The sequence below is a fragment of the Engystomops pustulosus genome, chromosome 3, assembly GCF_040894005.1.
Source record: "Engystomops pustulosus chromosome 3, aEngPut4.maternal, whole genome shotgun sequence".
NCBI classification, from domain to species: domain Eukaryota; kingdom Metazoa; phylum Chordata; class Amphibia; order Anura; family Leptodactylidae; genus Engystomops; species Engystomops pustulosus.
This window is the reverse complement of record NC_092413.1, coordinates 6,123,313-6,147,966: the sequence shown is the minus strand read 5'-3', so window position 1 is coordinate 6,147,966 and position 24,654 is coordinate 6,123,313. Positions and strand designations below refer to the sequence as shown.

Genomic DNA, 24,654 nt, shown 5'->3' with positions numbered 1-24,654 from the left:
CAGTGATGTCACAGTACAGGGATAATACACACAGTGATGTCACAGTACAGGGATAATACACACAGTGATGTCACAGTACAGGGATAATACACACAGTGATGTCACAGTACAGGGATAATACACACAGTGATGTCACAGTACAGGGATAATACACACAGTGATGTCACAGTACAGGGATAATACACACAGTGATATCACAGTACAGGGATAATACACACAGTGATGTCACAGTACAGGGATAATACACACAGTGATGTCACAGTACAGAGATAATACACACAGTGATGTCACAGTACAGGGATAATACACACAGTGATGTCACAGTACAGGGATAATACACACAGCGATGTCACAGTACAGGGATAGTACACACAGTGATGTCATAGTACAGAGATAATACACAGTGATGTCACAGTACAGAGATAATACACACAGTGATGTCACAGTACAGGGGTAATACACACAGCAATGTCACAGTACAGGGATAGTACACACAGTGATGTCATAGTACAGAGATAATACACACAGTGATGTCACAGTACAGAGATAATACACACAGTGATGTCACAGTACAGGGATAATACACATAGTGATGTCACAGCACAGGGATAATACTCACAGTGATGTCACAGTACAGAGATAATACACACAGTGATGTCACAGTACAGGATAATACACACAGTGATGTCACAGTACAGAGATAATACACACAGTGATGTCACAGTACAGGATAATACACACAGTGATGTCACAGTACAGAGATAATACACACAGTGATGTCACAGTACAGAGATAATACACACAGTGATGTCACAGTACAGAGATAATACACTCAGTGATGTCACAGTACAGGGATAATACACACAGTGATGTCACAGTACAGGGATAATACACACAGTGATGTCACAGTACAGGGATAATACACACAGTGATGTCACAGTACAGGGATAATACAATCATTGATGTCAACAGTGAATGTTATTTCTGGATAGAAGGACCTACTTGTAGATTATTTAGGAGCTGCGTCCCACATTCCCTTCCTGTACCATGGCGGCCCGGCCTCTAGGAGTAGACTAGTCTTGTCTCTGTCTAGGGGCCAGGCTCCCTACTTGGCCAACTGTTGGGTGTGTGAGCGGCAGTTGGTGGAGACAGGACGCGGCGGCCATATTTACCTGGAAGAAGATAGAGGCTCCTCCCAATGTGCAGTGAGATACAGGTCTGTACTGTCATGTCTATACAAAGGCCCAGATATTAGCAATGAGCTTCCATAGGCCATCACTAGTGGTCCCCACCATAGGTCGTTATTCCTTAGGTTCATAGGTGAATGGGCCCATCTTTATCTCCAGGGTATCAATGGAAAACCCCTGGGGGAAGGTGTAACAAAGAGATAAGTCCCCATCTCTGGCTTCTGATTCCAGCACCGGCCTGAGCTCCAGGTCATCATCAGCGGTCGCACGGACGCTGCGGCCATTCAGTGGTCCCAATGAGCAATGACTGCTGATATGTGCAGCCTAGGTGAGCGTGATGGCCACCTGAAGCCCACCCCCATGCCGGAACCGCTGGCTTGATACCCCTACCTTGGGCCCCAACGTTTTTGGAAAACTCCTATAAATCTTTAGACAATCACCCTAGGGGGCTGCCGTGAAGGGGGAAGGACATGTTTTTAGAGGGAATGTGATATCTTAAACCCCCAATACACATCAGATAAAAATCACCTGTATGGAGGGTTTGGTCGACCGTCTTATGTGTTTGGGTAAAGGGAGGACGAGTTGGAATGAAGATCTTCACTCCTTTCGTTAGGAGACAAGGCTGGAGAAGTTCTCCACTCACTACACGTGTCATTCTGGCCGAGCCGATCGTATATCTGTATGATGGAGGAATCGGATGAACCTACGATCTGACGACAACCCTTCCCTATGTTCTAGACAATGTCCTAGACCTTCTCCCGTGTCCACCTTCCAGTCTGTGTTACCAGTGTCCTGATCTATCCTTCCATCGATGGTACACCCACCTCAGTAGTAGTTGTGAGCAGCATCTCAGGGACCATGTTTGGTTTGAGGATGCACCTTTCCCAAGTCCTAAAAATCCTGATCTACCAAGACACGGAATAGAGAAGTGCCATAGAATCCAAATGTGCAAAAGTTCAGTTTCTATTTGCATGAGGAGAACACAACAACGTTCAACGATTGGACCTTGACAGAGACCTCTGGACAGGTCAACATGTTTTTGCTTGTGCTGGCCTCGGGTGGAGACACGCCGTGTTTGCATATTTCCATGCGGCCGCTTTATTTGTTAATCATTGTTGTGTCTGGATTCCTATGATAGTTATGAGGAGCACAGTGTGGAGATCCACCTCATCCATAGGAGAAGTCTTACAATACGTGACCTGTCTGGACGGCGAAACAACTCTCCTCTCTCGTGTCACAAGTACATGCGGGACGTCCATACCACCACCGATGGCTTCCCAGGTCCTCCACTTTCCATTGGCTGGTTGACCATTGTGATTTCTAATGTTCCTACTCTTGCGTTACGAGTAATGTTCCTCTGGGCTTGTTATGTACGTGCTGAGCTCTGCCGGTCATTCGCGTCATCACCCGGGATTTGTTCTCTAGTAAACAGTTTGACGAAAAAGAATTGGGGAAGGTTTATTCTGATTGTCAGAAATCTATAGGAATTTAGACTAAATTGTAGTAGAGACATCCAGAGTTGGACATGTGCCAAACCACGTAGAAAGAAGTTGGACTTGTGAGAAAACAATCCCCTAGGAAAGGAAGCCTACAGGCCTCTGCATTAAGTCTTTTGTATCTCTGAGATACAGTTTGGGTTTGAACCGGGGCCTACTGGAGGATTATCTGGTGTTCTGGTGGGCCAGACTGATTCTGGACCCATCAAACTTGAACTAGAACTCAGCATGATAATAATGGAGTTAAGTTATGGCTAGACCTGACTATATTATACCAAGGTCTGATGGGCTGGGGCATGACTGTCCTGGTCTATGGCATCGGGTCATGGTATTGTAAAGTCAGAACCACATCAATCTAAGATAACATCTGGTTGGAATGCAGTTATGGGCGTCGGTTATGGTTAAAACTAAAAATAGTATTTTGAGTTGTAACTAAGGTTAAATCCTAATAGTAATCAAGTCTATGGAATTTTGCCAGGAAAGACTTGATTATAAAGGATCTACGGGAGACGGGTTGGGTCAGATGTGTTGTGAGTGGATGTTTGGATGTTAGTTGAGGAGTAGATCTGATTTTGAAAGGTTTTCTTAGAGAGCTGAGCTCTGCTATGTATTTATGGTAAGGAACCTCTGGAGGTTGGATGTGAATATTGTATAAGTTACTCAGTACTTGCTACTTACCAAACTCAGTACTCACCCTCCCCTTGTGATCCAGTACCATCTGTCATGGGTGGTCCCATGACCCATGTTTCTGGTCGCGGGCTCACCTGTGCCCTTACGTGTGCCCCCGCTCCACAACGACTTACCCGTCCTGGCTCCTGCTTCCGGGTCCTCGGCCGCGAGCGCATCCCTGTGCCCTAGGGTGTGTGCGCGCACCGGCTTCACAATGTTTAAAGGCCCAGCACGCTGTTAATTGGGGCTGGCCTTACCCAGAATTCTATTTAACCCAGCCTCTCCCCGCACACCCTGCCCGATCTTTGTGCCTCCCAGCCTTAGAAAAAGCTTGTTTGCAATTAGTGTGATTTCCCATTGTGACCCCGGACCTGTTCCCGTTTACGCTCCTCTCCCGTTAGCCCTGACCTTCTGCTCTGCCTCTGACCCTGAACCTTTGCCACCTGTCTTGACCTCCTGCCTGTCCTTGACCACGAATCTGCCTTCCGTTTCTGTTCCCCGTGCTGGCAACCACCGCGGACAAAGTTGCACTTGTGGAATAACTTGGTGGTAACAAGCCAGAGCAAGTCCAACCCGATTTGCGGCGGGCTCTGGTGAAAACCGGGTGCCACTTAGACTCCGTTCCCAGGTATCGGCTTGTGTCATTGTCCGCGGTGGTCCAGTGGGTCCACTGCCCCTGGTGCCTGACACCATCTCTCTCATGGTCCTATTGGAGAGCAGATTAATGGTGGCAGAGGTCATGTCACGGTGGCTCAATGATCCCAGTAGGAGGCAAGTGACCGTTGCGGCCATGGATTGACTGCAGTGGTCACATGTTGACCAGTTGTAAACAGACCGACCATCGGAGAGCGAGCACTGGATCTTCAGAGATGAGGGGAGATGTGTACTGGTCCGTTATACTTTTTTTTTTTTTTAATTGTTTTAAATAAGTCGGATGTGACATCCTCTGTATATAAGGTCTGAACCTGATCATTATGGTTGTACAGGAGATGAGAGTTGTCGGGTCTTTGTTTTTCTCTCTTAATTTTAAGCTTTATTGGCAAAGCCAAATGCAAATGAATGTTGCCAAAACAATTGTGAAACATGGGATAGGGACCCAACCCGTGGCTATAAAAGTCTTTGCTCGTCTCAGTCATTGACATGCCCACAGTGTTTTCCTCTGGAGATCATCCCTCACTGGTGAGTATTTAGTGTCGGAGCCTCATCTTCCTCATGGAACTGGTGGTACAGTCTTCTCTCTTGAGCTTCTCTGTTTGTAGGCCATAGGAAGCTTTGTAGATTTTGGCTTCCTTGTTGATGAAGTTGATGGGTAGAGCCCACCTGCTGGAGAATTTCACCAGATTTTGAGCGGTCCATTTATGGAGATGTTCAAAGGTTTCTGACAAAAGTTGCAACTCTGTCGATCTCGATATCGGACAGGACATGTTTTGGTTGTGGGAGTTCTCGATGGCATCATAGTCTTTCCCTTTCACCTTCAGGGATGGGTCACCACGGGGCTACACTGAGGCAAAGACCTTTTTCTAAAGTCCATAGAGCAGGTGACCATATCTCACCACACTTTGTATAGTGGTCATGGCTCTCATTGGGGCTGCACAGGGAGTAGATGTTGGCTGTGATGGGATCATCTGCTTTTTTTAGGGCTACCTTGATATAATAGTATTTAAGTCTTAGTTTTATATGGATTTGGTTGTTGCTTGCACAGAATGTTGGCCATATCTCCAAGAGGATGTTCCTCTAATTAAACCGAATGGAGATTTAGGATAAGAGACAAATGTTCCTTGGATCAAATCAAGCCAAGTTAGGCCACTTATACATGATTGTCTTCGGTCCATGATGATATTATTTTCTGGACTAAAGGCTCCCTCAAGACTCTAACATGAGGTATGAAAGTTGAAGGTATCTTCTAGTGGGACTTCTATCCCATACTGTTAGTTTTTATTATGAGGCAGTAGTTATATATAGAAGTAGGGACTCCTAGCAGGACGTGGTGGGGGGAAGGTCCCTGCACAGAAATGATTGCTCAGGGACGGTGGGGGCTGGAGAAGAAGATCAGGAGGACATTGTTCATTAAAGTGTAGGAGGTGGGGGAAGGTCCACTGTACAGGGTCTTAGCCATGTCTGAAGTCCTGGTCTCTACACATATTCCGGTGGGAAGTCAAGGACTCCTAGCGTTGTAGATGACCACGATGATGGGTCTCAGGGTTGTGTTCAGGGAATATGGATGACATTGATGTTTTTCGTTCTGAACGTGTCCTGGATTTCCCCCGTCGGAGCTTCTGCCTGTCATCCTCCATCAGGTTCCCAGTGCAGAACAATCACTGAACTCAGGATCAAACACGACTTTCATCAGGAGTAAAGCAAACAGCGCCTTGTGCTGGGCTGAGGGGTGCCGGGGACATGTCTGGGGGGTGTGACTGGTGGCTTCCACCCCTATCAGCATCCCCTGTGATTGGTGGTGTAGAAGGTGTGACCCTGTGTACGTTCTGGGAAGAGGTGCAGCTGTATGTTTGGGCTCTGCCAGTGATATGACTGGGGGTGTCGGACACGTCTGAGCAGGGATTGGCTCTGGCGCTTGTTGTGTGGAGCGTGTAATCAGTCAGTGCTGACTCCGCACACTCCGGGCAGACACATGCTGGGTAACGGTGACTGTACCATCCCTCAGGAATAACGTGTGGCTTGCGTCTCAGGTAAGTGCCATGGTGGACAGCGTATACCGGACTCGCTCCCTGGGAGTGGCGGCTGAAGGTCTCCCGGATCAGTACGCGGATGGACGAGCCGCTCGAGTCTGGCATTACTACATCGGAGATAAGCGGAGCCGCACAGACGAGTACCGCACCTGGATCCTGTCCCTGCTGCACAGACATGGCTGCCGGAGCGTGCTGGACGTCGCCTGCGGCACTGGGTGAGCACGGTGAGAACATGTCACGGGCCCAGAACAGGAAGACACGGGGAGGGGGGGGTCATCACAATCACACCCGAAACTTTACAAAAGCTATCATCAGCCCAATCACAAGACAGATTTATCACTAGATACACTAGAGTGCCCGGTCATCTATACACAGCTCTATCATCCTGCAGTATAACTAATACACAGATCTATCATCCTGCACTATAACTATTACACAGCTCTATCATCCTGCACTATAACTAACACACTGCTCTATCATCCTGCACTATAACTTTAGCACGGCTCTATCATCCTGCACTATAGCTAACACTGCTTTATCATCCTGCACTATAACAAGCACACTGCTCTATCATCCTGAACTATAACTAGTGCACAGCTCTATCATCCTGTGCTATAACTAATACACTGCTCTATCATCCTCCACTATAACTAACACATCGCTCTATCATCCTGTACTATAACTAATGCACAGCTCCATCATCCTACACTATAACTAACTCGTCGCTCTATCATCCTGTACTATACATAATACACAGCTCTAACATCCTGTGCTATAAACTGATGCACTGCTCTATCATCAATCTCTAGGATAACCTGGTATAATCCCTCTCTCTAGGAGCACTCTACCTGGTATCATCCCTCTCTCTAGGAGCACTCTACCTGGTATAATCCCTCTCTCTAGGAGCACTCTACCTGGTATCATCCCTCTCTCTAGGAACACTCTACCTGGTATAATCACACTCTGTAGGAGCACTCTACCTGGTATAATCCCTCTCTCTAGGAGCACTCTACCTGGTATAATCCCTCTCTCTAGGAGCACTCTACATGGTATAATCACACTCTGTAGGAGCACTCTACCTGGTATAATCCCTCTCTCTAGGAGCACTCTACCTGATATAATCCTTCTCTCTAGGAGCACTCTACCTGGTATAATCACACTCTGTAGGAGCACTCTACCTGGTATCATGGCTCTCTCTAGGAGCACTCTACCTGGTATAATCCCTCTCTCTAGGAGCACTCTACCTGGTATAATCCCTCTCTCTAGGAGCACTTTACCTGGTATAATCACACTCTCTAGGAGCACTCTACCTGGTATCATCCCTCTCTCTAGGAGCACTTTACCTGGTATAATCCCTCTCTCTAGGAGCACTCTACCTGGTATAATCCTTCTCTCTAGGAGCACTCTACCTGGTATAATCCTTCTCTCTAGGAGCACTCTACCTGGTATAATCCTTCTCTCTAGGAGCACTTTACCTGGTATCATACCTTTCTCTAGGAGCACTCTAACTGGTATAAACCCTCTCTCTAGGAGCACTCTACCTGGTATAATCCCTCTATCTAGGAGCACTCTACCTGTTATAATCCCTCTATCTAGGAGCACTCTACCTGGTATAATCCCTCTCTCTTGGAGCACTCTAACTGGTATAAACCCTCTCTCTAGGAGCACTCTACCTGGTATAATCCCTCTCTCTAGGAGCACTCTAACTGGTATAATCCCTCTCTCTAGGAGCACTCTACCTGGTATCATCCCTCTCTCTAGGAACACTCTACCTGGTATCATGCCTCTCTCTAGGAGCACTCTACCTGGTATCACCCCTCTCTCTAGGAGCACTCTACCTGGTATCATGCCTCTCTCTAGGAGCACTCTACCTGGTATAATCCCTCTCTCTAGGAGCACTCTACCTGGTATAATCCCTCTCTCTAGGAGCACTTTACCTGGTATAATCCTTCTCTCTAGGAGCACTCTACCTGGTATAATCACACTCTGTAGGAGCACTCTACCTGGTATCATCCCTCTCTCTAGGAGCAATCTACCTGGTATAATCCCTCACTCTAGGAGCGCTCTACCTGGTATCATCCCTCTCTCTAGGAGCACTCTACCTGGTATAGTCCCGCTCTCTAGGAGCACTCTACCTGGTATAATCCCTCTCTCTTGGAGCACTCTACCTGGTATCATCCCTCTCTCTAGGAGCAATCTACCTGGTATCATCCCTCTCTCTAGGAGCAATCTACCTGGTATAATCCCTCACTCTAGGAGCGCTCTACCTGGTATCATCCCTCTCTCTAGGAGCACTCTACCTGGTATAGTCCCGCTCTCTAGGAGCACTCTACCTGGTATAATCCCTCTCTCTTGGAGCACTCTACCTGGTATCATCCCTCTATCTAGGAGCAATCTACCTGGTATCATCCCTCTCTCTAGGAGCACTCTACCTGGTATAGTCCCTCTCTCTAGGAGCGCTCTACCTGGTATAATCCCTCTCTCAAGGAGCACTCTACCTGGTTTAGTGCCTCTCTCTAGGAGCACTCTACCTGGTATCATCCCTCTCTCTAGGAGCACTCTACCTGGTATCATGCCTCTCTCTAGGAGCACTCTACCTGGTATAATCCCTCTCTCTGGGAGCACTCTACCTGGTATAATCACACTCTGTAGGAACACTCTACCTGGTATCATCCCTCTCTCTAGGAGCACTCTACCTGGTATAATCCCTCTCTCTGGGAGCACTCTACCTGGTATAATCACACTCTGTAGGAACACTCTACATGGTATCATCCCTCTCTCTAGGAGCACTCTACCTGGTATAATCCCTCTCTCTGGGAGCACTCAACCTGGTATAATCCCTCTCTCTAGGAGCACTCTACCTGGTATCATCCCTCTCTCTAGGAGCACTCTAACTGGTATAAACCCTCTCTCTAGGAGCACTCTACCTGGTATAATCCCTCTATCTAGGAGCACTCTACCTGTTATAATCCCTCTATCTAGGAGCACTCTAACTGGTATAAACCCTCTCTCTAGGAGCACTCTACCTGGTATAATTCCTCTCTCTAGGAGCACTCTACCTGGTATAATCCCTCTCTCTAGGAGCACTCTACCTGGTATAATCCCTCTCTCTAGGAGCACTCTACCTGGTATCACCCCTCTCTCTAGGAGCACTCTACCTGGTATCATGCCTCTCTCTAGGAGCACTCTACCTGGTATAATCCCTCTCTCTAGGAGCACTCTACCTGGTATAATCCCTCTCTCTAGGAGCACTTTACCTGGTATAATCACACTCTCTAGGAGCACTCTACCTGGTATCATCCCTCTCTCTAGGAGCACTTTACCTGGTATAATCCCTCTCTCTAGGAGCACTCTACCTGGTATAATCCTTCTCTCTAGGAGCACTCTACCTGGTATAATCCTTCTCTCTAGGAGCACTCTACCTGGTATAATCCTTCTCTCTAGGAGCACTTTACCTGGTATCATCCCTTTCTCTAGGAGCACTCTAACTGGTATAAACCCTCTCTCTAGGAGCACTCTACCTGGTATAATCCCTCTATCTAGGAGCACTCTACCTGTTATAATCCCTCTATCTAGGAGCACTCTACCTGGTATAATCCCTCTCTCTAGGAGCACTCTAACTGGTATAAACCCTCTCTCTAGGAGCACTCTACCTGGTATAATCCCTCTCTCTAGGAGCACTCTAACTGGTATAATCCCTCTCTCTAGGAGCACTCTACCTGGTATCATCCCTCTCTCTAGGAACACTCTACCTGGTATCATGCCTCTCTCTAGGAGCACTCTACCTGGTATCACCCCTCTCTCTAGGAGCACTCTACCTGGTATCATGCCTCTCTCTAGGAGCACTCTACCTGGTATAATCCCTCTCTCTAGGAGCACTTTACCTGGTATAATCCTTCTCTCTAGGAGCACTCTACCTGGTATAATCGCACTCTACCTGGTATAGTCCCGCTCTCTAGGAGCACTCTACCTGGTATAATCCCTCTCTCTTGGAGCACTCTACCTGGTATCATCCCTCTCTCTAGGAGCAATCTACCTGGTATCATCCCTCTCTCTAGGAGCACTCTACCTGGTATAGTCCCTCTCTCTAGGAGCGCTCTACCTGGTATAATCCCTCTCTCAAGGAGCACTCTACCTGGTTTAGTGCCTCTCTCTAGGAGCACTCTACCTGGTATCATCCCTCTCTCTAGGAGCACTCTACCTGGTATCATGCCTCTCTCTAGGAGCACTCTACCTGGTATAATCCCTCTCTCTGGGAGCACTCTACCTGGTATAATCACACTCTGTAGGAACACTCTACCTGGTATCATCCCTCTCTCTAGGAGCACTCTACCTGGTATAATCCCTCTCTCTGGGAGCACTCTACCTGGTATAATCACACTCTGTAGGAACACTCTACCTGGTATCACCCCTCTCTCTAGGAGCACTCTACCTGGTATAATCCCTCTCTCTGGGAGCACTCTACCTGGTATAATCCCTCTCTCTAGGAGCACTCTACCTGGTATCATCCCTCTCTCTAGGAGCACTCTAACTGGTATAAACCCTCTCTCTAGGAGCACTCTACCTGGTATAATCCCTCTATCTAGGAGCACTCTACCTGTTATAATCCCTCTATCTAGGAGCACTCTAACTGGTATAAACCCTCTCTCTAGGAGCACTCTACCTGGTATAATCCCTCTCTCTAGGAGCACTCTACCTGGTATAATCCCTCTCTCTAGGAGCACTCTACCTGGTATAATCCCTCTCTCTAGGAGCACTCTACCTGGTATAATCCCTATCTCTAGGAGCACTCTACCTGGTATCACCCCTCTCTCTAGGAGCACTCTACCTGGTATCATGCCTCTCTCTTGGAGCACTCTACCTGGTATAATCCCTCTCTCTTGGAGCACTCTACCTGGTATAATCCCTCTCTCTTGGAGCACTTTACCTGGTATAATCACACTCTCTAGGAGCACTCTACCTGGTATCATCCCTCTCTCTAGGAGCACTTTACCTTGTATAATCCCTCTCTCTAGGAGCACTCTACCTGGTATAATCCTTCTCTCTAGGAGCACTTTACCTGGTATAATCCTTCTCTCTAGGAGCACTCTACCTGGTATAATCCTTCTCTCTAGGAGCACTTTACCTGGTATCATCCCGTTCTCTAGGAGCACTCTAACTGGTATAAACCCTCTCTCTGGGAGCACTCTACCTGGTATAATCCCTCTCTCTAGGAGCACTCTACCTGGTATCATCCCTCTCTCTAGGAGCACTCTAACTGGTATAAACCCTCTCTCTAGGAGCACTCTACCTGGTATAATCCCTCTATCTAGGAGCACTCTACCTGTTATAATCCCTCTATCTAGGAGCACTCTAACTGGTATAAACCCTCTCTCTAGGAGCACTCTACCTGGTATAATCCCTCTCTCTAGGAGCACTCTACCTGGTATAATCCCTCTCTCTAGGAGCACTCTACCTGGTATAATCCCTATCTCTAGGAGCACTCTACCTGGTATCACCCCTCTCTCTAGGAGCACTCTACCTGGTATCATGCCTCTCTCTAGGAGCACTCTACCTGGTATAATCCCTCTCTCTAGGAGCACTCTACCTGGTATAATCCCTCTCTCTAGGAGCACTTTACCTGGTATAATCACACTCTCTAGGAGCACTCTACCTGGTATCATCCCTCTCTCTAGGAGCACTTTACCTTGTATAATCCCTCTCTCTAGGAGCACTCTACCTGGTATAATCCTTCTCTCTAGGAGCACTCTACCTGGTATAATCCTTCTCTCTAGGAGCACTCTACCTGGTATAATCCTTCTCTCTAGGAGCACTCTACCTGGTATAATCCTTCTCTCTAGGAGCACTTTACCTGGTATCATCCCGTTCTCTAGGAGCACTCTAACTGGTATAATCCCTCTATCTAGGAGCACTCTACCTGTTATAATCCCTCTATCTAGGAGCACTCTACCTGGTATAATCCCTCTCTCTAGGAGCACTCTAACTGGTATAAACCCTCTCTCTAGGAGCACTCTACCTGGTATAATCCCTCTCTCTAGGAGCACTCTACCTGGTATAATCCCTCTCTCTAGGAGCACTCTACCTGGTATCAACCCTCTCTCTAGGAGCACTCTACCTGGTATAATCCCTCTCTCTAGGAGCACTCTACCTGGTATAATCCCTCTCTCTAGGAGCACTCTATCTGGTATAATCCCTATCTCTAGGAGCACTCTACCTGGTATCACCCCTCTCTCTAGGAGCACTCTACCTGGTATCATGCCTCTCTCTAGGAGCACTCTACCTGGTATAATCCCTCTCTCTAGGAGCACTCTACCTGGTATAATCCCTCTCTCTAGGAGCACTTTACCTGGTATAATCACACTCTCTAGGAGCACTCTACCTGGTATCATCCCTCTCTCTAGGAGCACTTTACCTTGTATAATCCCTCTCTCTAGGAGCACTCTACCTGGTATAATCCTTCTCTCTAGGAGCACTCTACCTGGTATAATCCTTCTCTCTAGGAGCACTCTACCTGGTATAATCCTTCTCTCTAGGAGCACTTTACCTGGTATCATCCCGTTCTCTAGGAGCACTCTAACTGGTATAAACCCTCTCTCTAGGAGCACTCTACCTGGTATAATCCCTCTATCTAGGAGCACTCTACCTGTTATAATCCCTCTATCTAGGAGCACTCTACCTGGTATAATCCCTCTCTCTAGGAGCACTCTAACTGGTATAAACCCTCTCTCTAGGAGCACTCTACCTGGTATAATCCCTCTCTCTAGGAGCACTCTACCTGGTATAATCCCTCTCTCTAGGAGCACTCTACCTGGTATCATCCCTCTCTCTAGGAACACTCTACCTGGTATCATGCCTCTCTCTAGGAGCACTCTACCTGGTATCACCCCTCTCTCTAGGAGCACTCTACCTGGTATCATGCCTCTCTCTAGGAGCACTCTACCTGGTATAATCCCTCTCTCTAGGAGCACTCTACCTGGTATAATCCCTCTCTCTAGGAGCACTTTACCTGGTATAATCACACTCTCTAGGAGCACTCTACCTGGTATCATCCCTCTCTGTAGGAACACTCTACCTGGTATCATCCCTCTCTCTAGGAGCACTCTACCTGGTATAATCCCTCTCTCTGGGAGCACTCTACCTGGTATAATAACACTCTGTAGGAACACTCTACCTGGTATCATCCCTCTCTCTAGGAGCACTCTACCTGGTATAATCCCTCTCTCTGGGAGGACTCTACCTGGTATCATCCCTCTCTCTAGGAACACTCTACCTGGTATAATCCCTCTCTCTAGGAGCACTCTACCTGGTATAATCCCTCTCTCTAGGAGCACTCTACCTGGTATAATCCTTCTCTCTAGGAGCGCTCTACCTGGTATAATCCCTCTCTCTAGGAGCACTCTACCTGGTATAATCACACTCTGTAGGAGCACTCTACCTGGTATAATCCCTCTCTCTAGAAGCACTCTACCTGGTATAATCCTTCTCTCTAGGAGCGCTCTACCTGGTATAATCCCTCTCTCTAGGAGCACTCTACCTGGTATAATCACACTCTGTAGGAGCACTCTACCTGGTATAATCCCTCTCTCTAGGAGCACTCTACCTGGTCTAATCCTTCTCTCTAGGAGCACTCTACCTGGTATAATCCCTCTCTCTAAGAGCACTCTACCTGGTATAATCACACTCTGTAGGAGCACTCTACCTGGTATAATCCCTCTCTCTAGGAGCGCTCTACCTGGTATAATCCCTCTCTCTAGGAGCACTCTACCTGGTATAATCACACTCTGTAGGAGCACTCTACCTGTTATCATCCCTCTCTCTAGGAGCACTCTACCTGGTATAATCCTTCTCTCTAGGAGCGCTCTACCTGGTATAATCCCTCTCTCTAGGAGCACTCTACCTGGTATCATCCCTCTCTCTAGGAGCACTCTACCTGGTATAATCCCCCTCTCTAGGAGCACTCTACTTGGTATAATCACACTCTCTAGGTGCACTCTACCTGGTATCATCCCTCTCTCTAGGGGAACTCTACCTGGTATAATCCCTCTCTCTAGGAGCACTCTACCTGGTATCATCCCTCTCTCTAGGGGTACTCTACCTGGTATAATCACACTCTCTAGGAGCACTCTACCTGGTATCATCCCTCTCTCTAGGAGCACTCTACCTGGTATCATCCCTCTCTCTAGGAGCACTCTACCTGGTATAATCCTTCTCTCTAGGAGCACTCTACCTGGTATAATCCCTCTCTCTATAGGAGCACTCTACCTGGTATAATTCCTCTCTCTAGGAGCACTCTACCTGGTATCATCCCTCTCTCCAGGAGCACTCTACCAGGTATAATCCTTCTCTCTAGGAGCACTCTACCTGGTATAATCCTTCTCTCTAGGAGCACTTTACCTGGTATCATCCCGTTCTCTAGGAGCACTCTAACTGGTATAATCCCTCTATCTAGGAGCACTCTACCTGTTATAATCCCTCTATCTAGGAGCACTCTACCTGGTATAATCCCTCTCTCTAGGAGCACTCTAACTGGTATAAACCCTCTCTCTAGGAGCACTAAACCTGGTATAATCCCTCTCTCTAGGAGCACTCTACCTGGTATAATCCCTCTCTCTAGGAGCACTCTACCTGGTATCAACCCTCTCTCTAGGAGCACTCTACCTGGTATAATCCCTCTCTCTAGGAGCACTCTACCTGGTATAATCCCTCTCTCTAGGAGCACTCTACCTGGTATAATCCCTATCTCTAGGAGCACTCTACCTGGTATCACCCCTCTCTCTAGGAGCACTCTACCTGGTATCATGCCTCTCTCTAGGAGCACTCTACCTGGTATAATCCCTCTCTCTAGGAGCACTCTACCTGGTATAATCCCTCTCTCTAGGAGCACTTTACCTGGTATAATCACACTCTCTAGGAGCACTCTACCTGGTATCATCCCTCTCTCTAGGAGCACTTTACCTTGTATAATCCCTCTCTCTAGGAGCACTCTACCTGGTATAATCCTTCTCTCTAGGAGCACTCTACCTGGTATAATCCTTCTCTCTAGGAGCACTCTACCTGGTATAATCCTTCTCTCTAGGAGCACTTTACCTGGTATCATCCCGTTCTCTAGGAGCACTCTAACTGGTATAAACCCTCTCTCTAGGAGCACTCTACCTGGTATAATCCCTCTATCTAGGAGCACTCTACCTGTTATAATCCCTCTATCTAGGAGCACTCTACCTGGTATAATCCCTCTCTCTAGGAGCACTCTAACTGGTATAAACCCTCTCTCTAGGAGCACTCTACTTGGTATAATCCCTCTCTCTAGGAGCACTCTACCTGGTATAATCCCTCTCTCTAGGAGCACTCTACCTGGTATCATCCCTCTCTCTAGGAACACTCTACCTGGTATCATGCCTCTCTCTAGGAGCACTCTACCTGGTATCACCCCTCTCTCTAGGAGCACTCTACCTGGTATCATGCCTCTCTCTAGGAGCACTCTACCTGGTATAATCCCTCTCTCTAGGAGCACTCTACCTGGTATAATCCCTCTCTCTAGGAGCACTTTACCTGGTATAATCACAGTCTCTAGGAGCACTCTACCTGGTATCATCCCTCTCTGTAGGAACACTCTACCTGGTATCATCCCTCTCTCTAGGAGCACTCTACCTGGTATAATCCCTCTCTCTGGGAGCACTCTACCTGGTATAATAACACTCTGTAGGAACACTCTACCTGGTATCATCCCTCTCTCTAGGAGCACTCTACCTGGTATAATCCCTCTCTCTGGGAGCACTCTACCTGGTATCATCCCTCTCTCTAGGAACACTCTACCTGGTATAATCCTTCTCTCTAGGAGCACTCTACCTGGTATAATCCTTCTCTCTAGGAGCACTTTACCTGGTATCATCCCGTTCTCTAGGAGCACTCTAACTGGTATAAACCCTCTCTCTAGGAGCACTCTACCTGGTATAATCCCTCTATCTAGGAGCACTCTACCTGGTATAATCCCTCTCTCTAGAAGCACTCTACCTGGTATAATCCTTCTCTCTAGGAGCGCTCTACCTGGTATAATCCCTCTCTCTAGGAGCACTCTACCTGGTATAATCACACTCTGTAGGAGCACTCTACCTGGTATAATCCCTCTCTCTAGGAGCACTCTACCTGGTCTAATCCTTCTCTCTAGGAGCACTCTACCTGGTATAATCCCTCTCTCTAGGAGCACTCTACCTGGTATAATCACACTCTGTAGGAGCACTCTACCTGGTATAATCCCTCTCTCTAGGAGCACTCTACCTGGTATAATCCTTCTCTCTAGGAGCGCTCTACCTGGTATAATCCCTCTCTCTAGGAGCACTCTAACTGGTATAATCCTTCTCTCTAGGAGCGCTCTACCTGGTATAATCCCTCTCTCTAGGAGCACTCTACCTGGTATAATCACACTCTGTAGGAGCACTCTACCTGTTATCATCCCTCTCTCTAGGAGCACTCTACCTGGTATAATCCTTCTCTCTAGGAGCGCTCTACCTGGTATAATCCCTCTCTCTAGGAGCACTCTACCTGGTATCATCCCTCTCTCTAGGAGCACTCTACCTGGTATAATCCCCCTCTCTAGGAGCACTCTACTTGGTATAATCACACTCTCTAGGTGCACTCTACCTGGTATCATCCCTCTCTCTAGGGGAACTCTACCTGGTATAATCCCTCTCTCTAGGAGCACTCTACCTGGTATCATCCCTCTCTCTAGGGGTACTCTACCTGGTATAATCACACTCTCTAGGAGCACTCTACCTGGTATCATCCCTCTCTCTAGGAGCACTCTACCTGGTATCATCCCTCTCTCTAGGAGCACTCTACCTGGTATAATCCTTCTCTCTAGGAGCACTCTACCTGGTATAATCCCTCTCTCTATAGGAGCACTCTACCTGGTATAATTCCTCTCTCTAGGAGCGCTCTACCTGGTATCATCCCTCTCTCTAGGAGCACTCTACCAGGTATAATCCTTCTCTCTAGGAGCACTCTACCTGGTATAATCCCTCTCTCTATAGGAGCACTCTACCTGATATAATCCCTCTCTCTAGGAGCACTCTTCCTGGTATAATCCCTCTCTTTATAGGAGCACTCTACCTGGTATAATCACTCTCTCAAGGAGCACTCTACCTGGTATAATCCCTCTCTCTAGGAGCACTCCACCTGGTTTAATCCCTCTCTCTAGGAGCACTCTACCTGGTATAATCACACTCTCTAGGAGCACTCTACCTGGTATCATCATTCCCTATAGGAGCACTCTACCTGGTATAATCCCTCTCTCTAGGAGCACTCTACCTGGTATAATCCCTCTCTCTAGGAGCACTCTACCTGGTATAATCCCTCTCTCTAGGAGCACTCTACCTGGTATCATCATTCCCTATAGGAGCACTCTACCTGGTATAATCCGTCTCTCTAGGAGCACTCTACCTGGTATAATCCCTCTCTTTTCATTGTACTTCCAGTCTCTTTCTGTCACTCATGTTCCTCCTCTGTTCCTCAGGGTTGACTCAGAGATGTTGGTGGAGGAAGGATTCTCCGTGGTCAGCGTGGACGCTAGTGACAAGATGCTGAAATACGCCCTGAAGACTCGCTGGAACAGAAGAAAGGAACCCGCATTTGACAAGTGGGGTGAGCGGACGATAGTGGTGAAGTGTCATGGAGGATAGAGGTAGGCTATGAGGACTCTGATCACAGAGAGTGGGACAGAAGAAGCTTCTAGAGGAAAATCTCAATGTACAAAGTATATAGTAAACCCTCCGGGATGGGAGGCTGCCCCCATATTTTAGACACACTCATAGTAGGGGGTCTCTAAACCACCATCAGCGAAGACGCACTCTACAACTCTACATGTATGGACCCCCAGGCCATATAGAGGAAGGTCATATCACAATAACCAACAGAGAAGAACATGTATGAATAGTGTAGAAGGAAAGGTGCTCTGTGTATGGATGATGGGGGAGGACACTATATATATATGTATGGATCATGGGGGAGAACATGTATGGATGATGGAGCTGTGTATGTTATGAGTGATGATGATGACTGTGTGGGGGGGGGATATATTGACATCTCGCTGTCTGTCTCTTCTGCAGTGATTGAGGAAGGTAACTGGCTATCACTGGAGCAGGAAATCTCCTCCTTACGCCCTGGGAAGGGATTCGACGCTGTCATTTGCCTCGGGAATTCATTTGCACATCTCCCAGATTTTAAAGGTACATAAAATGTAAATTTTTATCATTGTCTATAGATCTTTCTATGACTAAAAATATGGTAAAAAAAATTGGCAAATCAACTGAAACCTAAAATAAGAAAATAAAACTTATCCAACAAAAAACAAGCCCTCATAACGAAACTTCGTAAGAAAAGTGAAAGAGCTAGTGTGTAAAGCTCTGAAGCTAAAAATATTGTAATGGACATATATTTATTGTCCTTTCCCTCAATTTATATTGATCCAGAGACTGAAGTAATGTACCCTAGAATGAGATGAATAAAAACTACAACTGTAACAGTAAAATACAAGCCCTCTTATGGCACAAAAAATTAAAAAATGTGTGGAAAGTGCTGAAATGCAAGTACTCTTTGCTCTCAGATAGTTGGGGATCCTTCACCTCCACAGATCTTCTGTTCTCAGCAGCCATAAACAGAGAGTGGATCATGAAGCAGACGGCGCCATCTCTATGTAGTGGCTGAATCGAGTCACTGCAGTAACCTGGTGTGACCACTACATAGAGAACGGCGCTGTTGGCTTCTTGTTCCATTCTCTGCGCATCAGTTTCTGGGAACATCTGATTTCTGAGGGTGCTAGTTGTCTGGCCCCAACAATATGATCTCCAGGACCTATTCTATGGATATGTGGTCAATATTTTATCCTGGAAACCCCCTTTTATGGGTTTATAGAGTTTACAGGTCTTCTCCGGCTCTGGTGACATCATCCATGGTCCTTGTCATCTGACCTCCAGACCTCTAGGGATATGGCATGGAGGTTTGTCACTATTCAAGAAGCTCGGGACCCCGATAGTTAATGTTGTCGGCAAAGATAGTTCTCTTTGGAGAATTTTTGGTGCACGTGTTTTTCTACAAAACTTGTGCCATTTTAACCCTTTTACCACCATGGAAAGGTGGAGGAGTTCTGTGGAAGATTCCTAACGCAAAACTATAGCACTTCCTGGAAGTAGTAGTCCGGTATGTAGATATCTCCACAAGTTCCTAGATGGCATTTCCATCAAAAAATTCATGACTGGCATGGAGAAACCAAAGGTCATACAATGCAGAAAGCACTGTAGAAATAAGTGTCGTCAAGGGCATGACTCAGGTTCAGCTGGTCTCTGGCCACATGTAGGTTCAGCTGGTCTCTGGCCACAAGTAGGTTCAGCTGGTCTCTGGCCACATGTAGGTTCAGCTGGTCTCTGGCCACACATAGGTTCAGCTGGTCTCTGGCCACATGTAGGTTCAGCTGGTCTCTGGCCACAAGTAGGTTCAGCTGGTCTCTGGCCACATGTAGGTTCAGCTGGTCTCTGGCCACACATAGGTTCAGCTGGTCTCTGGCCACATGTAGGTTCAGCTGGTCTCTGGCCACAAGTAGGTTCAGCTGGTCTCTGGCCACATGTAGGTTCAGCTGGTCTCTGGCCACACATAGGTTCAGCTGGTCTCTGGCCACATGTAGGTTCAGCTGGTCTCCGGCCACACATAGGTTCAGCTGGTCTCCGGCCACACATAGGTTCAGCTGGTCATCAGCCACACATAGGTTCAGCTGGTCTCTGGCCACATGTAGGTTCAGCTGGTCTCTGGCCACATGTAGGTTCAGCTGGTCTCTGGTCACACATAGGTACAGCTGGTCTCCGGGCCACACGTAGGTTCAGCTAGTCTCCGGCCACATGTAGGTTCAGCTGGTCTCCGGCCACATGTAGGTTCAGCTGGTCTCTGGCCACACATAGGTTCAGCTGGTCTCTGGCCACACATAGGTTCAGCTGGTCTCCGGCCACACATAGGTTCAGCTGGTCTCCGGCCACATGTAGGTTCAGCTGGTCTCTGGCCACACATAGGTACAGCTGGTCACCAGCCACACGTAGGTTCAGCTGGTCTCCGGCCACATGTAGGTTCAGCTGGTCTCCGGCCACATGTAGGTTCAGCTGGTCTCCGGCCACATGTAGGTTCAGCTGGTCTCTGGCCACACATAGGTACAGCTGGTCACCAGCCACACGTAGGTTCAGCTGGTCTCCGGCCACATGTAGGTTCAGCTGGTCTCCGGCCACACGTAGGTTCAGCTGGTCTCCGGCCACATGTAGGTTCAGCTGGTCTCTGGCCACACATAGGTTCAGCTGGTCTCTGGCCACACATAGGTTCAGCTGGTCTCCGGCCACACATAGATTCAGCTGGTCTCCGGCCACATGTAGGTTCAGCTGGTCATCGGTCACACATAGGTTCAGCTGGTCATCGGCCACACATAGGTTCAGCTGGTCTCCGGCCACATGTAGGTTCAGCTGGTCATCGGCCACACATAGGTACAGCTGGTCATCGGCCACACATAGGTTCAGCTGGTCTCCGGGCCACACATAGGTTCAGCTGTTCATCAGCCACACATAGGTTCAGCTGGTCTCTGGCCACACATAGGTTCAGCTGGTCTCCGGCCACATGTAGGTTCAGCTGTTCATCAGCCACACATAGGTACAGCTGGCCTCCGGCCACACATAGGTTCAGCTGGTCTCTGGCCACATGTAGGTTCAGCTGGTCTCCGGCCACATGTAGGTTCAGCTGGTCTCTGGCCACACATAGGTTCAGCTGGTCTCTGGCCACACATAGGTTCCGCTGGTCTCTGGCCACATGTAGGTACAGCTGGTCTCCGGCCACATGTAGGTTCAGCTGGTCTCTGGCCACACATAGGTTCAGCTGGTCTCCGGGCCACACATAGGTTCCGCTGGTCTCTGGCCACATGTAGGTTCAGCTGGTCTCCGGCCACATGTAGGTTCAGCTGGTCTCCAGCCACACATAGGTACAGCTGGTCTCCAGCCACACATGTAGGTTCATCTGGTCTCCGGCCACATGTAGGTTGAACTGGTCACATGTAGGTTGAGCTGGTCACATGTAGGTTGAACTGGTCACATGTAGGTTCAGCTGGTCACTGGACACATGTAGATACATCTGGTCATCCGCTATATCTAGGTTCAGCTGGGTTTTGGCCACATGTAGGTTCATATGAAGTTGTAATAGTGACCACTCTGCCCTCTCTCTTCCATCAGGAGATCAGAGTGACCACCGATTGGCTCTCAGGAACATTGCAGGGATGGTCAAACCAGGGGGGATCCTGATCATTGACCACAGAAACTACGACTACATCTTGAACACTGGTTGCGCTCCTCAAGGCAAGAACATCTACTACAAGGTGAGGCCACATCTAAGCAGAGTCTCCACGCAGACAGTTGCAGATGTTAATGCCTCAATACGTTTCTGCAGAGCGACCTGACACAGGACATTACTACCTCCGTGCTGTGGGTGAATAACAAACCTCACATGGTGACCCTGGACTACACAGTACAAGTGCCAGCATCTGGGGAGTCACAGGAAGAGCTGAGGTACCTACCCCTTAGGTTATAACATTCTCCTGCACTAACTTTTTATTACCCTAGATCACCAGGGATATTTTCTTAAACCTATACAAGGCCTCAGACCACCAGGGATGTTACTCTTAACCTACTCTCTGCCTTAGACCTTGGGGATGTTTCCATAAACCTCCTCATTGGCCTGAGCCACCATGGACGTTACCATAAACCCCCTCATGGGCCTGAGCCACCATGGATGATACCATTAACCTCCTCATTGGCTTGAGCCACCATGGATGATACCATAAACCTCCTCATTGGCCTGAGCCACCATGGATGATACCATAAACCTCCTCATTGCCCTGAGCCACCATGGATGATACCATAAACCTCCTCATTGGCCTGAGCCACCATGGATGATACCATAAACCCCCTCATTGGCCTGAGCCACCATGGATGATACCATAAACCTCCTCATTGCCCTGAGCCACCATGGATGATACCATAAACCTCCTCATTGCCCTGAGCCACCATGGATGATACCATAAACCCCCTCATTGGCCTGAGCCACCATGGATGATACCATAAACCTCCTCATTGCCCTGAGCCACCATGGATGATACCATAAACCTCCTCATTGGCCTGAGCCACCATGGACGTTACCATAAACATCTTCATTTGCCTGAGCCACCATGGATTATACCATAAACCTCCTCATTGGCCTGGGCCAATAGGCCTTCCTTGCCCCCTCTACTCCCCTATTATTATTGATAGCCTGTGGGATTCAGACCATTTCATTGCTTCCCTATTCTGTGACCTTTCTCTTCTTTCCATAGCAAGTTCCGCCTGTCTTACTACCCTCATCGTCTGGAGTCTTTCAAGGGTCTACTGGAAGAAGCCTTTGAGGGTTGCTGTGAGCACTCGGTGTATGGAGATTTCCTGCCGTACACCCCAGGCCAAGAGAGGGAGCCCTGTTACTTCATACATGTCACAAAGAGAACCACATGAGAAGAAGATGGATGGACCTCTTCTACACTGGACCTCCGGCTTCATAGTGTTAATTGCAGCTTGTGTTGGGGTTGGAGACGCTTCTTTACGATTAAATCAGCTGCTTTGTTCTTCACTCTTCCCATTGTTTCCTGCACCTGCCCACCATGTCTGGTTAGTTCCCAGGTCAGTCCGTACCGCTACAATATCTCTATCATGTAGAATATAATAATGGAGAGTCTTCCACCCCCGAGGATGGGCTCTACTACCCATAGATTTCAGGAATGTTCTGACTACCCTGTGGTGGGTGATGTGGAGTTCAATATTCATTATATACAAAGGGTTCAGCTATTTACCAGCCCCAACACTCAACGATTTCCTTACACCTTGGTTTGACCAGGGGATGTAATCTAAACCTAAAGGAGCGACATATCACCATCATCATACACAGGATTCTTCACTGTAAGAGCAGATACACAATGGACCTCACTGCCACAGGATGGTACAGGGTCAGGAGGGGCTGGGATATCTGCTTTGTAATAATATCACATGTTATGGATGATACATGGTACAGGGTCAGGAAGGGCCGGGATGTCTGCGGTGTAATAATATCACATGTTATGGATGATAAATTGTACAGGGTCAGGAGGGGTTGGGATGTCTGCAGTGTAATAATATCACATGTTATGGATGATACATGGTGCAGGGTCAGGAGGGGACGGGATGTCTGCAGTGTAATAATATCACATGTTATGGATGATACATGGTGCAGGGTCAGGAGGGGCGTGATGTCTGCAGTGTAATAATATCACATGTTATGGATGATACATGGTACAGGGTCAGGAGGGGCCGGGATGTCTGCAGTGTAGTAATATCACATGTTATGGATGATACGTGGTGCAGGGTCAGGAGGGGCAGGATGTCTGCAGTGTAATAATATCACATGTTATGGATGATACATGGTACAGGGTCAGGAGGGGCTGGGATGTCTGCAGTGTAATAATTTCACATGTTATGGATGATACATGGTACAGGGTCAGGAGAGGCCGGGATGTCTGCAGTGTAATAATATCACATGCTATGGATGATACATGATACAGGGTCAGGAGGGGCCGGGATGCCAGCAGTGTAGTAATATCACATGTTATGGATGATACATGGTACAGGGTCAGGAGGGGCCGGGATGTCTGCAGTGTAATAATATCAAATGTTATGGATGATACATGGTACAGGGTCAGGAGGGGCCGGGATGTCTGCAGTGTAATAATATCACGTTATGGGTAATACATGGTACAGGGTCAGGAGGGGCTGGGATATCTGCTTTGTAATAATATCACATGTTATGGATGATACATGGTACAGGGTCAGGAGGGGCTGGGATGTCTGCAGTGTAATAATATCACATGTTTTCGAAGATACATGGTACAGGGTCAGGAAGGGCCGGGATTTCTGCGGTGTAATAATATCACATGTTATGGATGATACATTGTACGGGGTCAGGAGGGGTTGGGATGTCTGCAATGTAATAATATCACATGTTATGGATGATACATGGTGCAGGGTCAGGAGGGGCGTGATGTCTGCAGTGTAATAATATCACATGTTATGGATGATACATGGTACAGGGTCAGGAGGGGCCGGGATGTCTGCAGTGTAATAATATCACATGTTATGGATGATACATGGTACAGGGTCAGGAGGGGCCGGGATGTCTGCAGTGTAGTAATATCACATGTTATGGATGATACGTGGTGCAGGGTCAGGAGGGGCAGGATGTCTGCAGTGTAATAATATCACATGTTATGGATGATACATGGTACAGGGTCAGGAGGGGCTGGGATGTCTGCAGTGTAATAATTTCACATGTTATGGATGATACATGGTACAGGGTCAGGGGGGGCCGGGATGTCTGCAGTGTAATAATATCACATGCTATGGATGATACATGATACAGGGTCAGGAGGGGCCGGGATGCCAGCAGTGTAGTAATATCACATGTTATGGATGATACATGGTACAGGGTCAGGAGGGGCCGGGATGTCTGCAGTGTAATAATATCACATGTTATGGATGATACATGGTA

The 24,654-nt window shown here is 47.8% G+C and overlaps 2 protein-coding genes across 3 annotated transcripts in view; both read left to right on the top strand.

Annotated features, from left to right (window-relative positions):
* RRP36 (ribosomal RNA processing 36) overlaps positions 1 to 24,654 on the top strand; it is a 233,380-nt gene that overhangs the window by 122,624 nt on the left and 86,102 nt on the right. The window lies entirely within an intron of this gene.
* On the top strand, positions 1,141 to 22,707 carry GNMT (glycine N-methyltransferase). Of its 2 annotated transcripts, none has more exons than XM_072139856.1 (7): positions 1,141 to 1,216; positions 6,040 to 6,254; positions 17,549 to 17,676; positions 18,141 to 18,260; positions 21,285 to 21,427; positions 21,499 to 21,617; positions 22,421 to 22,707. In XM_072139856.1, the coding sequence occupies exons 1-7, from the start codon at positions 1,199 to 1,201 to the stop codon at positions 22,590 to 22,592; spliced, it is 915 nt and encodes a 304-aa protein (XP_071995957.1). In that variant the 5' UTR covers positions 1,141 to 1,198; the 3' UTR covers positions 22,593 to 22,707. The 2 variants fall into 2 exon arrangements, with proteins under 2 accessions (XP_071995957.1, XP_071995956.1); XM_072139855.1 differs by lacking the exon at positions 1,141 to 1,216 and adding an exon at positions 4,481 to 4,531.

Coding starts and splice junctions, on each gene's coding strand:
- GNMT (XM_072139855.1), top strand. CDS start 4,493: ATGCCCACAGTGTTTTCCTCTGGAGATCATCCCTCACTG. Junction 6,255..17,548: donor GACGTCGCCTGCGGCACTGG/GTGAGCACGGTG, acceptor TCTGTTCCTCAG/GGTTGACTCAGAGATGTTGG. Junction 18,261..21,284: donor ACATCTCCCAGATTTTAAAG/GTACATAAAATG, acceptor CTCTTCCATCAG/GAGATCAGAGTGACCACCGA.